Source organism: Eurypyga helias, unplaced genomic scaffold, assembly GCF_000690775.1.
Source record: "Eurypyga helias isolate BGI_N326 unplaced genomic scaffold, ASM69077v1 scaffold989, whole genome shotgun sequence".
Lineage (NCBI taxonomy): Eukaryota > Metazoa > Chordata > Aves > Eurypygiformes > Eurypygidae > Eurypyga > Eurypyga helias.
This window is the reverse complement of record NW_010271222.1, coordinates 36,338-61,084: the sequence shown is the minus strand read 5'-3', so window position 1 is coordinate 61,084 and position 24,747 is coordinate 36,338. Positions and strand designations below refer to the sequence as shown.

General features: G+C 42.1%; 1 protein-coding gene across 1 annotated transcript; it reads left to right on the top strand.

Annotated features, from left to right (window-relative positions):
• Nucleotides 1–661: 661 nt before the first annotated feature.
• On the top strand, nt 662–23,969 carry LOC104514908 (3-oxo-5-beta-steroid 4-dehydrogenase-like; the record flags this gene model as incomplete). Its single annotated transcript, XM_010158712.1, has 9 exons — nt 662–699; nt 6,158–6,325; nt 10,662–10,778; nt 14,432–14,509; nt 16,814–16,936; nt 18,686–18,795; nt 19,277–19,442; nt 20,199–20,281; nt 23,809–23,969. Coding segments are annotated over 9 exons (926 nt in total), but the record flags the coding sequence as incomplete, so codon positions are not given.
• Between the last annotated feature and the right edge of the window lie 778 nt (nt 23,970–24,747).

Here is a 24,747-nt window from a genome sequence, read left to right as displayed (position 1 = left end):
TCAATCTGCAGTTATGCAATCTAATTTCTGTTGTATGGGTGATCAAACCTCATGCTTCAGGCCACTGACCGGACATCAGGCCTGAGGAGAAAGGCACCCCCCTTGTCCATGCTCCTTCACAGCGTGAGACGAGGCAGCAAGCATCATCATTCCCTAATCTTCTCTGGGTGCATTTGCTGTCCTTCCCTCTCTAAGGCAACACACTGTGTGACATAAAGCTCGTGGGACGGCAGAGCAGCTCATAGCTCTCCACTGTGCTCTCTGCCTCCGTTCCCAGCTCTACCTACTTCTGCAGAGGTCCCCTCACTGTGTTTTGCTTCCCGGATGGTGGCTGCCAGTGCTTCCGGGGAATGAAAGCCAGATTTTCCTGTGTACGAGAGAGAGGGATGTGCTGGCGGTTGCATTTTCCAAGAAAGAGGTGTACAGTACAGCTTCTCCTTTACAAGATTAAACAATTCTAAGAATGTACCCTTATGTGGCTCATATCCTCTGGCTTTGTAAACTCAACCTGTGTTTTCCTGTAATGCCTTCAGTACACATGTTTTCTATGCTCTGTTCCTAACATCTTAAGCCAGTCCTCTCTGAAAGTTTGTCCGGAAAACAGGCAAATGGAAATAAGCAACTGGGCTTCTAGAAACTTGCATAAGAATCCATGTGTGAGTGCCGAGCTCTGGCGAAGGAGGCTCTGAGCCCAGGAATGTACCTACTTTCTCCTTCCTGTATTTAGCTGACTAAGATTCCTAAACAGCGGCTCCACATCTTAAATTATAGGTTAGGACTGGAGTGCTTAGCCCACAGTTTGGATCTCTTGTGTAATTCAGCTGCAGCTAAATTCAGATTTTTCCAGGAAATGGCCGTGTCTCTCCCAACACCTCACACTTTTCCTCCCAGGATCATTATTCCCAACTGAGGGTCTGGATACCATTGCGCTAACTGGATGAGGTGCTCATGTCTAAGGTAAATGGATCCTTCCCTGAAGTGCTGCTTCCTCAGCTCTCATGTGCTGCCGAGACTAGTGCAACTCTGTAAAGCTGTGTATATGAAACAAGGCAGAGCAGAATCTGGGAGCCTAAGACTGACTGTTTTCCTTTACTGTATGCACTAATACACAAGAAATTACAAGACTGACATTAAGGCATTTCTGAAAACAGTGCCTATGGTAGCTGTTCACATGGTTTTTCAAAATGACGCTGCTGTCCCGTCAGTTTTGTCTTTGGAGGTAAACAGAATTCCTCTTTATCAGCTGGAAAGTGATGGAAATTTCTGATGAGAAAAGGATGCTATAGAAAAAGAAAAAGAATTGGAGGGCAGCTATAAGGCAACACTAAATGACAGTGATGAGTAGGACAACCACTAACACTGCTATCCAAATGGTCTTCTACTTGAGAGGAACAATAAAATTCATGGGTACGCCTGCACATACTCTCCTGTGACTCAGTCACACACAGTCATGAGCAAAACTGAAGCTGTACATTTTCTGTAGTAAGGAGAATAGTTTTTGACAAAATGAGATGTGATGGAAGATGTCTGGAATAAACATTAAGAAATAAAAAAAGTTCATGGTCTCAGAGGAAAAAGAGAGCAGACCCTTTCAGACAGGCAGAACTGATGAAGCACATTGCTTTTTCAGACTCATAAAATGCAGTAGTTGGCCAGTTGGCTACTTCATCTGTGGAGAAGGGGCCAAATTGCTGCTTCCTTTCTTTCAGTGAAGGTGCAAATCTGAGTCTGCTCCACTTGTCTTTCTGCCGGATTTACTTACTGTGGAGCCTGAAAGAGATGGATACTGGATTAATCTGCAATGCAGGTGGTAAATCAGCAGGTTTACAAGCTATTGATGGATAGAGGGAATAATGGCATGTGTTTTCTTAAACTCTGTGATCTTAAAAATAACCTAGATGCTATTAAAGGAGTTATTAGTGATTGAGCGAGTGGTTCTAGTCAGCCAAGCAGGTTTTCTTTTATCATAAAATATGTAATAGAATTAATATCTTTTTTGGCACAAATTAGTGACTGGCTGTAAGGGCACTGAAGATAAAAATCTGACTTACAGTGTACAAGTGGTTATAAAATTCCAGCTCTAAAACAACAGTCCTTGATCAAAGTAGCATAGTTGCAGGGCACACTGATTAGAAGCTGAAACGGTAATTACAGCTAAGAATCAAGCATACCTCTTATCTACACTTATATAAAAAGTAATAAAGAAGCAAAGATATGTCTTAAGGCCAAAGTGTCCTGAATTACTACTGACAAAGCAGAAAGGTTTATAGCATGGAGACACTCCAGTTCCTCGCCTGGCATTTGTGCTGCTCTGAACATCAGCCCTGATTATTTGGGAATGGTGCAAGAGCAAAGGACTACCTAACATGAGTAGACAGCATAGGCAACCACATTTTAGGTGATGTGCCCTGGTGAGTACAACCCGCAGCAAGGAGGAGGTCTGGCTTCCCTGGTAAAAGTGGCTGCTCCGTGGCCCCACAGCCCGGGAGGCACTGCTCCATCAGCTGCTGTGATGGTAGTGCCGACCCTTACACAACACCACAAGACGTTAGAGCAGGCATATCACAAAATTCCATCTGCACTGAAGTAAAAGTTGGTTTTCAGGTGGTAATCTCTCATCTGGTCACTACTGGTTAAAAACTTTATTTCCACAAAAGACAAGATCTTAAAACACCTCAGGCTGAGCAGGGGGGTAGAGGGGAAAGATCCAGGTTTGTGTGTCCTCTTATGGAAAGATGGATGAGCAGTGGTGATCTGAGTCACCCAGCTTTAATATGGTCTGTCAGGAAACAATGGAATAGGATATGACACTTAAGACAAGACTTGTAAAAAGTGGCAAAACCACAACATGACTAGCCTGTGCAACTCATCAGCAGAGTTTACCGCAGCTCATTACTGCAGGATTTGGAAGGATTAGATATTTGAAATACTAGAAGTGATAGCTTCTCCATTAGAATTACAATAAACATATGGTACAAAGTTTCCAGACTCATAGATGTCCCAGGCCTTCAGCTGGGACAGTTCAATAGAGGCAGGATTTTCCAAAAAACTGTTCCTTAGGTTGCGTTGCATTTTTATATGAAGCACCTTAGACCAGGGTCTGTCAGAACTAATACACCACATCAGATGAAATGAACTAGTGCAACGAAAACATTTATATTTAATGTAAACCTATCTCCGGCCATTGGTAATCAAGGCCTGATCCAAAAAAAGCCTTCTCAAGCCCCTAAAGAATAAGACTATTCCTTGAGATGGAGGAGTCTTTCACAAGATTATTTGTACAGATGTGTGTAAGTCCCATGCAAAAGGTTAAGAAATGCATACAACTTCAGTTTTAACATAAGTTGACTCAGCCAAAAGCAATTGCAGTAACTGCAAGCTTTCTAATTATCCTCTATTTTACCTTCCTCCCAAGTCTGCCGTTATGTTGTTCCCCTTTATGTGAGACTCTACCTTTCTTCACCTACTCATTCTGCTTTTCTTATGCCCAAACTGGCCCAGGTGTTTGAGGAAAAGATACAACTCAATAATCAACATTTCCTTGCTTGGTGGAGGTTAGTTTACAGATTCAGGAAAAAACTGGGTTCATGCAATCTCTCAAGACTGCAAAGAGAAGAGGGAAGAAATTCTGGGATCAGGTCTACAGCCCATTTTCAGGCTCTTAACAAAGAGAAAAAGTAAAAAAAAAAAAAAACAAAAAAAACAAAAAAACAACAAAAACTTTTTAAAAATCTGTCTTAAGGTAATGTTTCGAAAAAACCACAACAAAAACAAAACAACAAAAACTTTTTCAAAATCTGTCTTAAGGTAATGTTTCACTGTACTCCAACTGTTCTGCTTTCATACACTTAGAGGTCAAACAGGCTGAAGCAATCAAAAAGTCACACTGAAAAATCAAATTTCATAGAAAAAACACTGACTGCACTTTTAAAAATATATTTCTCATTTGCAGAACTAATCATCGCTTAGACTTGAGCTCATAAGACCTTTAAGCTGAGCCCCATTACTCTGTGCTAGTCAGCCTGAGCCTGGCAGCTGCAGGTACAGCCTTGTGCAGCTGATTGCTGGGACAGAGGTCTGAGGTTACTGTCACCAGTAACTGCAGTACTTGTGTCAGAGCTTTTTGCCTGCTGCCTTCCTCCAATCCTTCCTTGCAGGTTCAGGCAGGGACAAAGCAGTGAGCATGTTCAAGTTGTCACTGCTCCATGCCACACGCTTCTGCCCAACATGCCCCGTGTGAAAACTAGCCATTGACTGCACCTGAAAGGCTTTTTAGCATTACATCCTACTAGCAATTAGGAAAGGGCCCAGTCAGGGGCCAAGCATGCCTTTGGGAGGCTCCCAGAATGAAAACAGCAAAGCTTTCAAACAAATGTTTCCTTGTCTCTCTCAATTAAGCAGACAATATCGCATCGTCACTGCTGTAAAAACTTTAGCATGCCAAATTGTGCCATTTTGCCTCTCAACCCTCACTCATGTCCGTAATAAATAAGGGCAAGTGTGAGAAGCTTTGCATTTTAAGTAACCTTTAGGCACTGCATGCTGGAGCAGAAAGTCCCTCCTGAGCCTGAACAGGACCTGGGCCAGTCTTACCTGATAGCAGCCAGCCCAGATGGGACACTGAAGATCAGAGCAAGCAGGCTGGGCTACAGTCCCATTACCCCAGAATAATCTGCCACCAGCTTGCAGCTCTGGGACAGAAACACCAAGAGGTTGACCCCAATGTGTCTTCAGCAGTCCTTCGTAAATCCATGAATGTGGAAGGGCAGACTAGTGTCCTCAGTTGCTGGAGCATCATCCTGTGGCAGCTATGAGTTTCACACCTTTTAGTTCTGCAGGTGGTGGAAGAGTAGCTGCTAATTTTATGGCAAACTCCTGGACAGCCAACCCAGTGGCTGCTGTAAAAGGGCAGCTTGGAGGGAGACTGATTGCTGTCGTAGAAAGTGGTCCTTCCCAACAGCATCTACTGCCAGTCCTGCATCTTCTCTTTCCTTGGTATCAGCAAAACCAACAAATCTGATATTCTTTCTTCATACCCTGTCTCATTTCCAGAGGTCTCTGGCATCTATTTTCTTCACAGGAGAAGCAGCATAGTCTTGGCCCTTCACTTGGAGGTAGCAAAATTCACCTCTTGGCATGTGCTGCTGGCAGGCAGCAGCAGAGCAGGTTGACTCACCCTGTTTCAGTTTTCCTTTAAGTGATCCAGATGTCCCTGTCGCAGCAGAGCAATGCCTATGAAAAGGGTGGGACAACTGTGGCCATGTGTCACTGAGAGCCCTTGACCACCACCACACATCTCATTATACAAAGTGTGATAGCAATAAGATGTTTTCAGTACAAATTCAGCAACCAGTCAAATTATTTCAGTGACCCGTCTTACGCTTTTTTGCTTGGTTTGGCCTATGTGTATTTTGCTTCCTACAGTGGCTAATGGAAAATATGACTGCTCTGAAAAAACAAGCTTACTCTGAATTTCAGCAAAGATGAGTCAACATAACTGCAGCACACAGTACGAAAATACCACTTGGACTTCCTAAGAGGTTTCTTGGACTCATCTTAAAACTGAAGCAGTAAAATGTGTATAAATGTGCACTAAAGCATCTACTGGTTCCTAATCACACTGTAAAGCAGTTGTCCAGAACTAGGAATACCAGTGCAGTCCTGATCTATCACCCTTCATATTGTGATACCACCAATGGTAAGTTGATTTGAGGAGAAAGAAGTCAAATCCAGATTATTGCTTTGCTGAAAGCTCTACTGAGCCACCAAACATCATCTGAGCAGGCAGGTGGTTGACCAGCTCTGCTCAACCAAAGGCCCTCTTCCACCTGAGTAAGGGATTTCAGCAAACAGTTGATGTAGGAAAGCCCCTGCTCTCTAGATAAGAAATTCTGAAATAATTTTCATATAATTTCCCAGAAAGAGAATTTTTTGCTTTCCTCCTTTTTCCAATCTAATTCCACATTTGTGACGGTTTTGAAGGAAAGTGCACAACACTTTTATTCAGAGGTTGAAACACAGGTGCCTGAGGAGGCAAGGGATGGTTGGACTGGATGAACCCCAGCAGGAACATTGTGCATATCTCAGGGAGTCTATAGCATTGCAGGAGAGGTGAGCAGGAGGCTGAAACTACATTTATTCTTTCTTCTCCCATTAGACTCCCAAGGGTTCCTGTCTGGAGTCAGTGAAGATTGCCATTGATACTGGTTACCGTCATATCGACGGCGCCTTTGTCTACTACAATGAGCATGAAGTTGGACAAGCCATCCGGGAGAAGATTGCTGAAGGAAAGATTAAGCGAGAAGACATTTTTTACTGTGGCAAGGTGAGAAGCTGTGCTTAGATTATTTTCACTAAATCCAGGATTTCTGTGAATGGGTTTCTTAAGAATGCTGATGGTCCACATCTGGCATGCTTCCAGATCCAACATCCTGTATTTGTATTTCCTAGCGTTACCATAATGCTGCAGAGCTTTACGAGCACTAGATTTGCTGTTAAGCACAGGTATCACTGTTGTTCTCAGTTTAAAGCTCTGTTAGCAATGAAAACCATGCAACATCCATTCTGCCTTATACTGTAGGCACCTGCAAGTTTAGACCATTGCTACACTCAGCAGTGCTGCCTAAGCTGTTACTGTCCCATGTGTTGTGCTGACACACACAGTTGTATAGTCAAACACTGAGCCCGATCTGGCCAATGATGCTGCAAACAAGTTATTTTCTGTTAGAGCAATTCCCTGTACAGGTTTGCCATGAGATTGCACAATGAAAGGGGTGGAAGCAAGCACGTGCATGCTAATGTCTGTGTATGGAAGAACAGCAAGTGCTGACATTGGTATTACTGCCAGAAAATCACTCATCAAGCTACACCCTTCGTTACTGTATCACCTGTCATTAAAAAGTTCTAGGTTGATAAATCAGCTTACTTGGATACAAGATGTCACCACAATTCTCTAGAGCAAGAGGGCTGGGGTAATGCATAAGCTAGTTAATGCTTTAACATCTTAACAGTAAGATTTGATTCTCTCCTAGAAGAATTAAATCCCTTGTCCAACAAAGTGTCTGATAAAAGCTGTTACAACTATGATGACTATAGCCCAGAGAGAGAGCACATTGCAGAATAAAGATCAAACGGCCCCAGAAAATTCATGGTGTCTGTCCATTTTCTAAAGGAGTTTATGGCTTCAAGTTCCCCTTCCTTCCGTGCTTCTTTGAACATATCAACCTAATATTTTCCCTTTCTTCTTTCCCAAATAAGATGTAATCCATAAAAGTTACTCCACAGCCTTGGAAATAAATACCACGGTTCCTAGACTGAAAGATCCCATGGGATAAAAGGCCCATTTTACAGTGAGCAGTTTAGTTAAGCTCTATGATCTGGGAAACTAAGCTTTGGATTGGGTAGTTTGCAGACCAAGTGGATTTTCAGAAGCTACAGACCAATTTCCAAGTACAGCAATTTCCAATCTGCAAAGTCTGCAACTCTTTTCCAAGTTCCCTTCTTGGTTCAATTGGTAACAACCTTGCCATCCTGAGACAAGCTCACATCCTCACATTTTTCCACCTGTATCAGGGTAGTCTCTCAGTCTCTCACATGCCAAACACATTGATTTGGATCAGTCAAAACGTTCTGTGTCGACTGTTTCATTACTGCAAATCACCAGTAATATACAAATCTAAAACACAGAGTTGTGCCAAAAGGTTAGAAACAGATGTCCTAACAATTTTGAGTCTTTTAGCTTTCCCAAATGTTTCTCCTGCAGTTTATGTTTCCATATAAACCTTTAGATTCTGTGAAAGACCATCTCTTGGTAAAATTTCTAAACTTACTTTATTAATTAAGCCTTTCTGTATTCAGTTGTCTTATCTAATCACTACATGATTTTCCTGGTTGATAATCACTACTTCAGTATTGGGCCATCTGTGAAAATACACTTGATTTCTTGATTGTAAATTCAGTTGTTCCCTAAACTGCAGATCCTGTAAGCCGTAGGGCTGCAACGTGCAGTACCGTAAGAGTCAATGCCTGCAGTTCCAGACTGCCTTGTGGCTGTGAGTTGGGACACACGTGGATTTATCTTTCTGTTGTGTCCTGTTTGTGCTTGACAAAACTTCAGGTGCTCAGGGTGATAGTTCATTAGAGCATCTCCGCAGTCTTTAAAGAGTTCAAATGCAGAAGTGGAAAGTATTCTGCAAGCAACTTAATCCATCGCAATCCAGGATTTTCACAGGTTTCACTGAATACTTTCACAGCAGCTCTGAACTTCCCAGGAGGAGTGGAACTGGATGTTCCTTGCCTTATGAGCTTATGTACCTTTAACTTTATGTACCTCATGAACTACAGGCAAATATCAAGCCAACAGTAGATATATCAGACATGGATTGGTAACTTACTGATACGAACTGTTGCATCTTCTGGGAAACACAACAGATACAGTAGACCATTCTTGGAAGACACTTGCACAACAAGAGTTTGTTTTGCTTTCAGCCCTACTGACATCAGAAGTACTGGAAATTCCCAAGACCCTTCAGACTCAAGCCCCTCATGTAGATCTTTCCTTAAACAAAGATGATGCTAATTGAAGGCTCGTCCGTCAGCAGGGACCAACAAGAACAGCCCTGCTGAGCGGCTGTGTTACTGGAACAGTGACTTGGTGCAATCGGGCTGCATCTGCCAGTTGAAATCATCAGCACTTGCACTTGGCTCTTGCCGCTGGCTGGCTGATCAGGCCGAGCAGCTCAGCATCCAGAAATTTTAGAGGTTTTGTATCAGCGGCCAACATCTCATTTGGCTTATATAGCAAGACCTTTTTGGTCTCCTCTTTCATCCCAGGATATTTCTTTCATTAAACTAGAAGTAACATTTCCAGGAAATGTGGTGTCCTGAAGTGCCAAAGCCAGCTGGCAGCTTTGACTGCTCAAACGTCTACATGGGTTCTACTTAGGTAGATAATACAATAACTTGTACAAATCATGAAAACAGTTATGAAACTTTTAAGTTTCCATGGCATCTATGTATTAACATAGTACAAGTGTTTGCTATTTCTAAAGGCTCTTTCTTTAGAGCCTCTGCAGTTTTTTAAAGGGAAGTATATATTCACTGACAAGTACCAAGCTCAACAGCACTAGGACAGAAAGGGCACTCGGAAAAGCTGCTTCTAAACTGACAACATACCTCAGGTTACTAAATTATAAAATACAGTAACAAAACAAAGTAAACATGAAAGGTACACAGACTCATTTCCTTACTTATACTTAAGTCCAAAACAACATCTCATTTTACATGTAAAATGCTTAAAAAACACACAGTCCAAAGGCTTTCAGGAAATCTAGTGGAACATCTTAAAACTCAGAGCAGGACCTTGGTCCCTTTTCTGCAGTACACCTCAGCCCGTGTAACCACCATCTAGTGATCATAAACTCTTCACACCTTGCAACATTCAGCTGGGGAAAGCCTAATATGAATTTCCAGGTGCCAAACCCTGTTCTGATTTGTCAGCTTAGGGCAGGGTCAGATGTGCTGCTCTCAGTACAACTGAAGATCAACTGGAAAGATTGTCCCACAATCTGAAGATCAGCAGATTATTGTTATACCCTGGGAAAACCATAATTTGGTTTAAAATACACCTTAAAAGTCTAAAATATGTTAAAACTTCCACAGGTTATGTCCTCTGACACCTATAATGATTATCTTCTCCTGAAAATGGCAAGTCAAGTATTACGTGTCTCAAGAATGAATTCATTCTATACCTTGGTTTTGCAGTGACTGCCAGCTTTGGTGGAAGAACTAGCTAGACAATGGCCATAAAAGCAAACAGTAGGTTTTTCCAGCAAATGAAGGTGCCAAAAACTTCAACATGGCTCCACATGTCAGTTTTATGCCTTGAAAAAAGAAGACAAAATAGCCCAGCTTATGGTGTGCAAACAAATGGCACTTAAAACTTCTATTGTGTGCTAATTCTGGTGGGTTTTCTTATTATTTTAACTGCAGCAACCAGGTTACAAAGAGCTCTTAACCAGGTTACAAAGAGCTCTTAGTTACTAATTACCATGCTATGATTTTATTCTTGCAAGAGATTTGCATCAGCAGGGTTCACTTAGAGATAGTACTGAAAGCTAATCAACTAAGCACACTCCATAGCAACCTCAGGGCATAACCCCATGAGGAAGTGGTTGTATTTTAAAAAGGCTGAAAAGGCTGTGCTTTAGCTAGTCACACCTGAGTTACAGTAACTGAACAATAATACAACTTTCAGTGAGGACTGAGGGGTAAATTAAAAATTCCGTAGGTCAGGGAGTCACTCAGGCTCCATGACCACAGGAGAAAACCAAAAGATTCTCTCCATGCTGGGTGCTTGGCTGTTCAACAGCTCACTCACATGATCTGAGCTTCTGCCTTCAAGCATAAAACTCACCACAGATTTCTTGTGGAAACCAAGTTTTCCAGTGAAAGCATATGCTTGGAAAGCTCAGAAAACAAATGGAATCTGCTTAAGTTCATTGAGCAAGAGTTTGCAATATACTCAGCTCAGAAGAACCTGTCTCGTAATAAACAAATACATAATAGGTTTACTGGGTCAGCACTGGGACGGTCCTGTGCAAGAGACGTAGGCCACAATGTCTTTGCATCCAAAAAAATAGTGCCTGTGATTGTCTCCCCAGCTGTGGAATACCTGCCACCCCCCAGAGCTGGTGCGTCCCACGCTGGAGAAAACCCTGAAGATCCTGCAGCTGGACTACGTTGACCTCTACATTATTGAGCTGCCAATGGCTTTCAAGGTAAAAAGAAAAATTGCCCCAAAAAGGCGCAAGACTGGCTTGAGCCAAGGGCTCCATCTAGCATCTTTCTCGCAGCTTCCGGTCCATGTAGAAAATAGCACTTTGGACAGATAATGCATGATATATACATTTCTGTGCACTACCCACACAAGGAGAGGCTTACAGGTGGTGTGAGACAGTTACTGACAACTGTAGCATGGTTTCTCTCCACTGGGAGAGCAGGTCTCCTAACTGGGGATGAACACTTGCTATGCTGAAGAATTACCATAGCTGAAGCAGCACCTGTGTCTTAATCCTCCCTCAGCCATGAGGAGGGAGTCACTGGAGGAAAGTGCTTATACAAAGCAGCAACGGGCTAGGGGCAAAGTTTGAAAAGGGAGAGGGAAAGCAGAAAAAATGACCAAGTTGATTTCTTTACTCTGTCCCAAAAACCAAATAGCCTCAGTAGTATTAAAGCTACTGGGCAAATCAAGGAGATTAAGATCATAACCACAACTCCAGTGCTCTTCTCAGACAGCTTCAGTAGATCACAGTTGGTCCCAAACATGGATTGTCTGTCTCTCTCAAATGTCTAAAACTTAAAGCCTGATATTCCTTCATACTGCTGGCTCTGGGCAACTTGTAGCCAAAGCCTCTGAATGCAAGGAGATCATATCAGAGTTGCATGTCACCGTTTCAACAAGCTCCTGCAAGTCCCCAAACTCTCTGGTTTGACAGCCACTCGTACCTTACTTTACAATTTCCCTCTGAAAGTACATGGTATAAATGAAATAATAGTGAAATTAGAAGAATGAGATTCAACATATTTTTAGTAAATAGTTTTGAACCAATTAAATCCCTTTTCTTAAAGAGAATAGGGTCAGGCAATTAGCTGGTTACTTGTTTTCTGTGGGATGTCTAAGGTCCAAACTGGCCCCTTTTTGCAAGGAAGGTAGTTCTGATTAATAAAATTATATTTTACAACTATTTAGCTACTACTATTTTATTACTTGTTTACCCAAACTACCAGAAGCATGAGATAGGAAACAATTTACCAGGAAGCAATCACCTTAGATCTGCAGTTCCTTTTTGCCCCCCAAGGAAGACTTATCCCATTAAGACCTGTATAGGAGTAACTGGACTCAGACATTAAAACTTCTTTTATACAGTCTCACGTATGGAATTCTTTCGGGTACATTTTTAAAAATTTCCCACTACTTGCAATTTCCTGTTTCCCTTTGCTTGTGTTTGTATTCTCTAGTAGTTCATTCTCCCACATAGTGAAGGTCATTGTCCCACAATATAAAGATATAGACAGCTGGCTTTAAAGTAATGTACATCTGACTCCCTGAGGCCTGTATCAACAATCTGAGTTGTTAAAGGAGTAGCAGTCCTGAAGATTCATTCATGTCCCCGAGAGGAGACGAAAAAAAGTTGCTTTTTTTTCTTCTATGCCAAATACAAAGAGCAAAAAGGCCCTAGCCTTTAGTAATGGTGACGGGTTTCCTTTCTTTTCTTTCTAAAATTGTACTCTTGAGAAAGCTCTCTTGTCAAAGACAGTTTTGTGAAAGTGATGGGATGTGCATACCCATCTTCCTGCATCTGTGTTGGTGAGAAAGTTATTGTAATGGGAGCATGGCTTTTTCTCCCAGTGGCTACCAACTGCTGTGGTTTTTTAATACACAAATAAGCTATTTGGCAGCTTTTGGAGTGCCTCCAGATTTTGAATATGATACGATATGATATGATGTGATCTCTGCATGGTGGCAGTGACTGCATGGTGTTGTCACACGTTTCAGTGCCCATACGGCAGCATGGTAGGAAGCCACCTTACATTCAGTCTAAGGTGCATGGCTATCTGCACGAGAACTGCAAGAGAAGAAAACAGCATTTGTGGGAATGACTGGTGTAGCCCATGAGAACCCAAAGCTGAGAAACATAACCAACTTCCAAAAGACCTTTCAAGGAACCATTAACCACCATCCTGTCACCATCAAAACACCCCCTTTTTCTCAGCACATTATCCTTCTTTATCCACCTGCAGACAATTTTTCCGTTCAGGAACTCCTTTGCATAAAAAGGTAGCTTGGTAGAGAAAGTGTTGCCTGGAGACCATTGAGCAGAGACAACTGTACTTCAACACCTTGTGCAGTTCCCTGGAGTCAGGAGGATCTTTGAAAATCCACAATAGCTGGCAGTCCTTATCTCAGTCAAGATAAGCTCATCTTCAAGAGTCGTTCATCCTAACTCTGTTCACTTTTCAGAACAAAAGTAATAGAAATAGAGGGAAATAGGAGGATGATAAATCAGCTAGTGAAATTGCTGTCTATTGACTATTCTAAAAAAAGTAATGATGTTGAACGGAAGTTAATGAATTAGAAGTGGAACAGAATAAAAAGGTCTTGAATTCAGACTCATCCCCTGAACTCAAAGTCCAACTGCTATGCGTTGAATTTGCAGTCCTTTGGAGACTCTTCTAGGATATCATGGAGATGAATAGTTTGCTCCAAAACAGCATGGGGTGGTTTTGTAAATAGGGCTTCTCCACCTCAAGTGATGGCAAACAGTTTGCCTTCTAATATAAAATTGTACCCAACAGCCATCTACCTCCTTCTGGACAAGATTTTTTTTTTTTTCCCCAGCAAGACACAGCAATGAAGGCAACAAGTCATCATTGTGGAATTCATTAAGAAAAAACAGCACATTTGGTGGAGACAGGCATGTGCCTGTAACTAAGACCTTGGCCTCTGAAATCTGAGGCTGTGTTTTCCTTAGGTTCATTTTTCCCATTAAATGCTTTGAATTTGAACTTCTTGACCGAACTGGGAGGCACCAGTTACTGATCATATTAGTCACAGCTGCATGTTCCCAAGGAGTTACCATGTCAACATCTTGTATCCTGGCCTTTGAAATGCAGCAGTTTGCAGTCAGATCAAATGTCAAACATCATTGAAGAGTTTTTATGAAAAAAGTGAAACTGAGATCACACAAAAGGGAGGGAGGTGTTAATGCATTGCCTGCAACAGCAGTGAAATGACCAGCAAATAAAATAAAGCTGTGCTCATGAGATATCAGCTCATAACTCATCTCTGAAGTCTTGTTTATGGGGCATAGAGATAAGAAGAGAGTTCCTAGCGCTCCAAAGAAAGATAGATAATGCACTTAAGAGGTTCATGGCCTGTACTATAGCTCTACATGTAGCCCTTCACTACTAGTAAACAGCTCTCAAAAACAGTCTCTGCAGCTGGTGGAAGCTGGACTGAACTAGTACTCTTCCCAGGTGCCTAGGACACAAGCTGGATCAGGGAAAGGGCTAGGAAGAAAGGAGGAAAGCAGTGGAAGAGAATACAGATTGATACTCTAACCCAGCCCTCTAGAAGGAAACTAGTCCTTTGGATGCCATAACGTAAAGGTCGAAAGTTTCTTGAAAAACAACGCCATCCGGGAACTCCTGAGTGTGCACTCATGTGACAGTTCAGAAGTATATCCAAGGATGATTTAGCAGTAGAGGATGTGGTAAGCCCAGCATGAATGACCTGTTGAACTTGGGGTGTTTCAGAAAGCTTTTTTTTTTTGGTGGTGTTTGCTAGTAGAACCACAGTCTGTGGAAAAATCTTTACTCTGAGGAGTGTAAATTTTTCTTTAAAGAACAAAAGTGTGGTTTTACTTTTCAGCCTGGAGATGCAATCTACCCAAGAGATGAAAATGGAAAATTTATCTACCATGAGACAGACCTATGTGCCACTTGGGAGGTAAGCAAACACAACATCCATCCATATATGCTTTAAACACACAGATCCTCATTCTTGCTTTTACTTGTGGCATTTATAAACAGAGCTGCGGCATATTGACAAGCCAAATGGATCAAATTCTACTAGCTCCATGGATAGATTTTACTTCTGTCCCTAAGGATCTTGCTTCTTGCCATCACTTAATTATTTTATAACAAAACATCATTGAAATATCTGACATTCACATTCCTTCTTTCAGAAAGTGCACTCTACATCTGCTAGTTTAGGTATCTTTATCAGATCTTTAGAGCAGAAGTCATCCTAAGAAGTAACTGGATCCTTCTTAAAAAAAAAAAAAAAGGCACTTTTTACCTTTAAGGAAAAGCAGAACTTGCCCTAAAACTCACCATAAAAAAAGCCACACACACAAAACACCAAACCCAAAAAAAAAAAACCACCTTAAAACCCTTGCCATCAGAACAAGCTCCCTCACTTCTACATTTATATATCAGATGAGAATGAAAGGTTTTTCTGCTAAGAAAACTTGGAGGGAAGTAGCATTTGCCTGAAAGATTACATCCTAGATTTGTTTGTGATGTGCTCTTGTCCTATAGCCAGATGTCTCCTTAAGCCTACCGCCACTTGGCTTCAGTGGGATCAGCAGTCTCCTCATATTCCTGCCTTCTAAAGCCTTGGATAGTCTTTAATTCATAGTCAAAGCTGGCCAGCTCTCTTTCTGCATCAGGTCTGCTGCAAAAGCATCATTAATTCAGCCCAGTACCCACCACGAGAGAGAACATGGGCTGCTACATGCTCCACTTCAGCTTGTGCTGTCCAGAGCTGGATAGTCATGTCCCAGTTTAGCTCAACTTGAGGTGCAGCAGATAAAGATGGAGAATGGGTGACGTTCTGAGTGAAAGCTCAGAGCGGGAGAGAGCCCGGGGCAGGCTTGGGCTCTCCCCTACCAATTGAGCTGTCCTGGCTGCGTCTCAAGGGGAAGGGGGATTTCCACGTTAGCTGTTTATGTTACCCTTGTCTTTGGCTGATGCACTTCATTCCTTTTTTTCCATAGGCTAATTGCTCAAACTTTGAAAGCAACAGCTGTCCGAACACATTATGTTTTTATCTTCAAGCTGGTGCTTATTGTAAAGGATATATTGTAGCAGGACACTCTCTTCAGCTAATAAGCCAAGAGAAAAATAGGTGGTGGTGAGTGCCTGCAAATAATAACATCAACCTAAATAAAAGTGGCTAAACTCAATCCAGATAATTTCACTCTCTCAGTGTGGTGCTGGCAGGCAAAAATGGCTCCAGATGACTATATCTGCTGACTTGTCACTGAGTGATGCAAAGCATATGAGGCCAACTAGAGGTCATCAAATAAATGGTGCCTCTTACCTCCCTGCTTTCAGCTCCTGTGGGACAAAAGGAATAACAACAGAGGCAGGAGGGGCATCCAGCTCCACAGTGGGGTCTGCTCTGCCTCAAATGGTCACTGAATCCTTTGTGTGCAGAGTTTCAGGGAGCAAAGGGGAAGACATAGGAAAGGACCCTCTTTCCCCCTTAACAACCCAGCAGATGAAGCTAATGAAGACCAGGGCCTGTATTCATAAGGCTTTCTCAGCTATTAGGACTGGTCTGAATTGCAGAATATCTAGAATTCCTCTCCCTCACACATTCGGCCCCCCCCTTTTTTTTTTCTACTTTATACTGTACTGAAGTTTTCTGCGATGGTTTTGTGACATGCCTGGCCAGATATTTAGGGGATTTCACTGGATAGAGACTTCATATGAAAATCTGTTGTACCATCAAAAGAAATAAATTGACTTATCAGGAAGGCAATCTGTTTTATTTGCTCTTCCTTCTCCAGCTTTGAGGCAGTGCTAAGGCAGCATGAAGTAAGCAAAACTCTTTGAAAGCAGATTTCTGGCACTTAAGTATCTATATCTCAGATTAATCTTTCTGCTCTCCAGACAAATTCTTTCCTCACAAGAGGCATAAAATAATAGGGTTTGGTTTGGAAACCAGGTCTATATGGGAACAGAGTTTAGAATAGCAGGATGGTACCAGCCCTCATGCTAATAGAGCTGTTAGTTCTGCTGCACCAAAGGTTTTTCTTTAATCTCAATAATGGACTATCTTCCACCTATCTCTAAAATGCATGCTCCAAAGAATTGAGTCATGCTAATAGAGCTGTTAGTCCATTATTGAGACTAAAGAAAAACCTTTGGTGCAGCAGAACTATCTTCCACATATCTCTAAAATGCATGCTCCAAGGAATTGAGTCAAAGTGTGAGACTCCACTGGTTTTTGCTTTTGTTGCAGGCTATGGAAGCATGTAAAGATGCAGGCTTGGCAAAGTCTATTGGAGTATCCAATTTCAACCGCAGGCAGCTGGAGATGATCCTGAACAAGCCAGGACTTAAGTACAAACCTGTCAGCAACCAGGTATGACTGCAAGCCACGGGCAGTGCCTGCTATGGTGCCACTGTCCTGTGGGGAACAGAGGCAACATGTGGCCTAAGCTGCCCACATGAAGAAGGGTGACGTATGTTTTGCCACAGATGCTGCCCTCCGTACTGTCACACTGCCATTTCTAGCTTGAAAGTATTACTCATCCTATCAAGGCTAAAGATAAATAGATGAAGGTGCTGGAACGATTGCTCTCCTAAGTTCCTGCTCCAGGACTATAAAACTGTAGCCTCCTTGCCAAAGCTCTGTAGCAAGGTTGAATGCTGAGTCAATGCAGATCTTAAATCTCTGCCATGTACCTTACTTCAAGTCCAAAAAATTCTCAAGACAAACCATTCAGAGCTAACCAGTCCTCAAGGAAGTCATGTCTACCTCAGCTGACACCAAATCTAACAACCCTAAGTATCAGGGATCTTGAGTCACTAAGCTTCCCAGGTTTAAAAGCTATTAGAAATAACTCCTAAATACCCTGTACTTGGTCTTTTATTCCCTTCCTATAAGACATCAGTAAGAGTTAGAGAAAAACATAAATTAAAGGGGGGAGACACCATTAAGCAACCTACTTGAGCTGAACAGGCCCGTGAAGACGATAGGCATGTCCGAGTTAAATTAAAGCAGTAGGGCTCAGAGAAGGCGTTAAGTGGCAGTGACACATCTGAATGCCCCATACCTTTGACTCTGGCATTTGGCAGATCACCGCATTTCCTAGAAATCACTGGGAAGCACTTGTGACTCATCTGTCACAAATGACTATCCAGGTTAGCAGTATCAATGAAGAGGCCACAGACTAAGTGGGAACAACTTCCCACCCTCAGTGAGTGGCCTGGAGAGCTTGGATTGACACAGGGCAGGGAGGCTGGCCATAGCTTTCATTTGTCTTTGGCCTGCAGGGAAAGGCAACCTGTGACAGGCAGAATTCCAGCACCCTTCACCGATATTAACATGCCTGGCGGGTGCAAAACGCAGCTGCCGTTTGTGGTGTGCTCCTAAGACTGCACTGACCACTGCTGCTGCTTCCTGGCATTGAGGAGAACCAGTCAAAAGATTAAGCCCAGCTTAGGGCAGCCAGCCAGCAAGCATAGGTGTGCCAGCTAGCTTCAGACTGCCTGCAAACAGTGGTTGCTCTGTCACCTTGTAGACATCCCTTTCCTAGAGACTGAGAATGCAGCCAGAAAATTCCTGCCTATAAGGGAATGATGAACAGTATTTGCAATGTGGGAGGGCGGATCTTTTAACAAGGATAAAACCATTATGAACATGTCTCACCTTTTACGTATCCCCCCTCACCTTTTTATCTGGGACAGGTTATGCCCACACTTCCCCTAAAAAACAACATCAGATTAGTCATCCTGAATGCAAAAGGCAGAAAAACAGAGGTCTGACCCACATGAGGTGGGTTGCATTCTCATACTTCTACTCTAATGAGCTTCCCTTGCCTCCACCCCCAGCTCATTTATTGCCACCTTTCCACTGGGAGCCAATAAAAATTTTCCACAGCCAAATCATAATCACAGATGTTGATCTGCTGTCCACCAAAAAAAAAAAATTCCATCACCCAATGATGTACAATTAGAATAGTGAGCACAGATTCAGTTACCCTATTCCTTAACTTGCATGGATCCTTTCCTGAAAGCATCACCTGGTCTGTAGCTCTAACAAATATCTGGACAACATCTGCTTCTGTATCTGGTCTTGTTGATTAATCGTGCTTTGTTACTCTCATAGGTTGAATGCCATCCTTATTTCACCCAACCCAAACTCTTAGAATTTTGCAGACAACATGACATTGTTATTGTTGGGTACAGCCCTTTGGGAACCTCAAGGGATGAATCATGGTAAGTTCCCATGTTATTTTCTAATAAAAGTACAGTATCCAAGAAAAGAATAATAGTTCTCTAATGCTGGGTTCCTGTTCAAAATGCCTTTGTCCCTGTTTTTCAAAGTAGTTTTGAACTTCAGTGTCTAAATATTACTGTTGAGAATGTAAACTTGCAACACTCCTGCTGCATGCTGTCATGAAAAAATGCCAGTTGTCTGTATAGGAGGTCAGCTTAGGTCTCCCCTAACAGAAAGCAAGTGTCTGTAACTGGGAATGTTGATGCTTAGGCGAGGAAGTAGGAGCTAAGTCAACATTAGAATATCACATGGGAAGTTGCTTTTGACAGCCTACCAACCTAAATGCCAAAGCTTTTCTACCACCTTTCACAATACTCGTCAAAAAGCTGCAGTATTCTGTCCACAAACAAGTAGATGCCTCTGTTTTAACATAAAAGATAAGGTGGGTTTTTTGTGTGTTTGTTTTCAATCTCCTTCTAGGGTAAATGTGTCCTCCCCACCTTTACTGAAGGATCCCGTGCTGAACGCCATTGGCAAAAAGTACAACAAGACAGCTGCACAGGTTGCTTTGCGTTTCAGCATCCAGCGAGGAGTGGTGGTCATCCCAAAAAGCTTCAACCCACAACGCATCAGAGAGAATTTTCAGGTAAATTCATACTCTGATGTTGCATGGATGAATCCCCTTACATTGGCTTAGCCCCCACAGAAGGTGATTTTCCCATTTATTTCTGCCAACATAAGGCTTGACCAATGTCCGGCTTTGCCATATTTGATGCTTTTTGTCCCCATCACCTAATAGTACCATGATATGACAATAATAGAGCAAAGTGGAGAGGAAATTTTGGGTTAAACCCTCTGGAGTAGCTAAAGTTCCAGCTGGTGGTGTATCGCAGCACACCGGTTGCTGCAGCAAGCAGCACAAGTGAGATGAAGTAATTCCATAGGGCAGCAGCACAACATTGCTGGCTGTAGGTGTTCAGGAATGACTGACTTGTTCTGCCCAGTCTTCAGGTATGGAGGAGCTTTTCTGGGGAAAGGTTGCTGCTTACAGGTGTGACAAAAAGCATCTGGCTTGACCACCAAACCCAAAGAAGATGAAGGATTTGTTCCTGTATCCCTTGCAGCACTCAGTACCCACACTGCTCCCCGCTTTCCCTGCCAATGTATTGCTTTCAAAGCTGGTGGCCCAGCACCTGCCAGATGACCTTTCTCTTCTTGCAAAAGGGCGTAAGCAAATGTGACTGGACTTACTCATGTCCTCAAGACCTTCCTATAAGTGCAAGCATGGATTTGTGGGGAAGACAGCAGAGAGCAGGGAGGATTACACTTCTGAGGTCTGGAATATATGAATGTTGATTATGAAAAGAAATGCTAATTTCTTCCTAACATCTCCTTCCATTAGATCTTTGACTTCTCCCTCACTGAGAAAGAGATGAAAGAAATCGAAGCACTGAACAAAAATGTTCGTTATGTGGAACTGTTAATGTAAGTCCAGAAGGAAATGTAGATCCTCACAGAACATTCCTGTCTTTTCAGAGGATTTAAAAAAAAAACCCACCACAACAAACAACACACCACCCACAAACTCTTTTTAATATTAATTTTTTGTATAAACAACCTTATTTCAAGGTAAGGCTTAAATATGGGAGGTCTTTAATATAGCCTGAATATGCTTCTAGATCCAATGCAAAGATATGAGCAATACTTGGTTACAGCTCACATGTCAAAGCCTACCTAGTATAAAGTGACTGTAAATGGCTTTTCCATCTCTGCTCCATCTCCTAAAAGGCTTTCTGCTCTATGTTATAATGACAGTCTCACAAGGTGTAGCATTGCCCCTATCTAGCAGTGTGGCTATCAGAGCTAAAATCCAAATAGGAGCACTTTCTTGTCTTTCCTTCCCACCTTCATTTCCAGGGGTCAGCAAGCCATGTTGCTGCTCCAGTACAATGGCTTATGGAATGTAAACCTAGTCTTTCCACAGATAACTGGTCCTAAAAATTGCCATACGGATGGCTAAGAATTAGGAAATCTGCTATATGAAACCACAGGGCTAATTTAGGAAGAGCTCTGCTCCTTCTCATTTAATACTTTGGTCAGAGCATCAAAATTTGACTACCCAACTTCTGAGAACTAACAAGGCCTGATCTCTTGCTGCTTGTGATCTAAGGCTTACCGCCCAATGTAGTTTTGCTTCATCTGAAGCCTGCACTACCCCAGGAAGCTCAGACTGATCCAACATCTCCTCTTCCAGAGAATGAGGCTGTTTGTTTTTCCTTCAGCTAAAGAGCATCTATAGTTTGTGGCCAAACTTTATTCTTTACCCCTTTCAGGGCACTCAATGTGCAGCCAAATGCTAGAGATTCATTTCCATGCATTTCTGTTGTCGCTTTGGATTATCTGTGTCTTGCCAAACTGTAGCGTGCTCAAGCACTACAAATAATGAAAGGCAGGACAGCCCCATCAATAGTATTCTGAAACAGTGACCATTGCTCAAAAGATGGGGGAATGTTGCAAAGAAACAAATAAACCACTTAATGTGCTACATAGACATGATAAGAAATATGAACTAAGTTAAAAGCATCATAATGGAGTTCATCTTCCACATTTAAGCTCAGCCACGTGCTCTGGAGCTTTAGTTTCTGAAAACTTAAAATAGTCTTCCATCAATTAGCAGCACTGAGTTCCAGAAGGCTTCTCAGAAACGGCCTAGCAGATTCTATGGTGTGTTTTGGTATTTGAAGTTGTTTGTTTTTTTCATAGCTAAGTTGAGCTATAACATTGTCCAAACTTCAAGTAAGTACAAGCCTTTGAACCAAGGTTACATTTTCTGTAAGAGCCTTTTCCAGAGGCAAAGTTAAAGGATGCAAATGCCCGCAGGAGAAGAACTTTAAGGTACCAATCCAAAAACTAATAAACTAAATGCTTTGCTTTATTAGACTAATTTGGTCACAGGAGGATGCTGAGGACAAGGAAAACGGGATGCATAAGGCAGACATTGCCAGCTCTATTTTTCACAAGAGTGACATGTTTAGGGAAAACTCTTAGATATGGTCTGACTTCAACTATGAAAAATGCCTTCTCAGAAAGTGATGTTGCCTTCTTAAGGAGCAGCTAACATGTATCTGTCTACTGTGTGTTCTCAGATTAAAGTGTCTGGAACTGACACTGCAGCAGATGAGTGACTAGCCTAAAGAAATTACTTATTTCAGCCAGCAATGTGTATCTAAAAAAGTCAAATCATCACACAGAAAGACCTCTGCTTAGTCAACTTTGTGCAAAACCTTTGACTGCTGTGATGCAAATGCTAGCAGGAGTGGAAAAATCCAGCATTCCTCCAACTCTTTTGGTTATCAGCTACCATGGGTACCGAGTGCAAATCTGTTGTTCTGATGGTGCGATTAAGCCTGTGCAAACAGGATATTGCAGTCAGTGGAACGAGTTAGCAAGTTCAGCACCTGAGCAAAAAATGGAAGTTTCTTAAAAATATGAGTACGTCAGGACATCTCAGTCTTAAATGGTTTCTTCTCCCTCAGAGAAATCTAGAACTATTGTGCTGGGCGAGTTTTACATTAATCTGCCTGCTTGATTTATCTGGTGCTCCCAGTCATAGCTATAGATATTCTTCTTTACCAGTTATCCCAAGCTGCATTGATTCCTCCGAGTGAATCATTTTCACTCGAAGGACTCAGACCTTTCAACATGTGAGATCTGGTTAGCAAGCATACTCCATAGATGGAAAGTAGATATTATGACACTGGCAAAACAGACATTCTCAAATTATGCTGAAACCAAACAAGCCAAAGTGTTGTGGCTTGTGTTTTTGAATCAACTCAATCTGTTAATGTGTAAACACTTCAGCTTGGCTGAATATTGGAATGAAATGTTTTGACAAAACCAATTCAAAATGTTTGATGCCTTACAGTTACTTAACTACAATACTGTTAAATACATCCTTCCCAAACTGGAACTATCCACAGCTGGGATAAATGCCAGTATTTGTTGTGCTCTGTTGTAAGGCAAGGCAGGCAGCTGCCATGGTGCACCTGAGAATGCTTTTCAGAAATTTTTGATTTTGCTGATGGAAAGCATTTTTCAAATCAGGACTTGTGGCTTAGCATCATCTTCTCAAACAAACAAACAAGAAAATCCACAACAAAGAACTGCCCCTCTCTCAAGTCTGCCAGCAACAGGAGAAAAGCGTTATTTCTTTCACCTGCAGTTGACCGTGGGAATTTTATTCTTGCTTTTTACAATGATCCTGGATCATGCATCTTCTCTGAGCATGCAGTTTTAAAATGAAGCCTGAAGCATCTATAACTTAGGTAGTATACAGCCATGAACATCCTTTTCTCCCTTGGCCTGGGTCACCCCAAGGCTTTGGTGTAAGTTCTCTGCCACTGAGCAATTCTCTGCTATTAACCTAGCAGAGTATATATATCTAGGCTGAGCTAGATGACAGCCAGACCTAGTCTAGATATGGCAACCATTTGGTGAAAGCACCATACCAGACCCAGACCTGTTCATGACAGCTTGAAGTGCTTATGTCAGAGTAGTACAGTCTGCGTCTCCACCTCTCCTTCTAATATAGCCCTTATTTCTGAGGGTCTTCCTAGACATTTGAAGAAAGAAGTCTTCACCTTCCACAACATACACATATTGAAGCCATCCCCATTCCCTACAACACTTTTACTAACCTGAGTTATATTCACTGAGTTAAACAGTGAGAATAGCAGGCATCTAAATCCTTGTTGGTTTTATCCCATCTGTCCTTAAGGTATGCAGGTGATAGGCCTGAAAAATGATCCTTCACTGTCCTCTCCTTAAATAGTTTGCTTTCCGCTCTGCAGGGAAAACTATTTAGAGCAGACATCTTCTGAATAAGAGCCTTCTGTGAAGGCCACCTATATAGTGCAAGAAAGAGGTTTGCTAAGCACACGACAACTGTATTAGTGATGTGATACCCTGCCTCTACCCAAGAAGTTCACTTATTCAATCTCACCTATCCACAGGTGGCGTGACCATCCGGAGTATCCCTTCAGCGATGAATACTGAAAACAAGGTGTGTCCGGGCAGGTTTCTAACTTGGTACCATTAGGCTTCGCTGAAAGACACCCAACGTTTGGCGCTTTGACTTCATGGGAGACTGTTTAAATCAGCATTAAAAACATGACATTTACTTCCTCTTGTCTTGTCAGTCTGTTATTGCTACTGAAGAACAAACATATTTGACCTATTGACTCTGGTTTTAACTCGGAGCATTGAAGCTTCAAAACAGGCAGCCGCTAAAACTGAAGATTTTTATAGAATCATTAAATTTGATTAGGTTGGAAAAGACCTTTAAGATCATCAGGTCCAACCATTAACCTCACACTGCCAAGTCCACTACTAAACCATGTCCCTAAGCACCACATCTACACATCTCCAGGGATGGTGACTCAACCACTTCCCTGGGGAGCCTGTTACAATGCCTGAAAACTCTTTCAGTGAATAAATTTTTCCTAATAGCCAATCTAAATGTCCCCTGGAGCTACTTGAAGCAGTTGTCTTGAAAACGGGCTCAGCGGTTCAAGCCAAATCATTTTCACTCAATGACACATTCATCACGGAATTTGAAACAAGTTCTGCTTCAGCAGATGCAAAGCAGTATCATTTTGTTTCACAGCTCAAGTGAGAGAAAGTTAGGAGTGGGGAACTAATAGGATTTGAAATATATATATGTATGCACAAATGTATATTGATACATAGATAGATAGATTCACTGCTTCATGCACTGTTTCACTCTGAACAGAGTATTCTTCTGTTGCTTACACGAGCTGAATTCCACAAGTCCAGCCCAGCTGGCTCCACATGCAACTACTTCAAGCCCTAAAGCATTATATCATGTTCTTATCCTCCCCAGCCTCATCTGAGGACCTCAGTGAAACACGAGAGTATGACTATTGCATCTA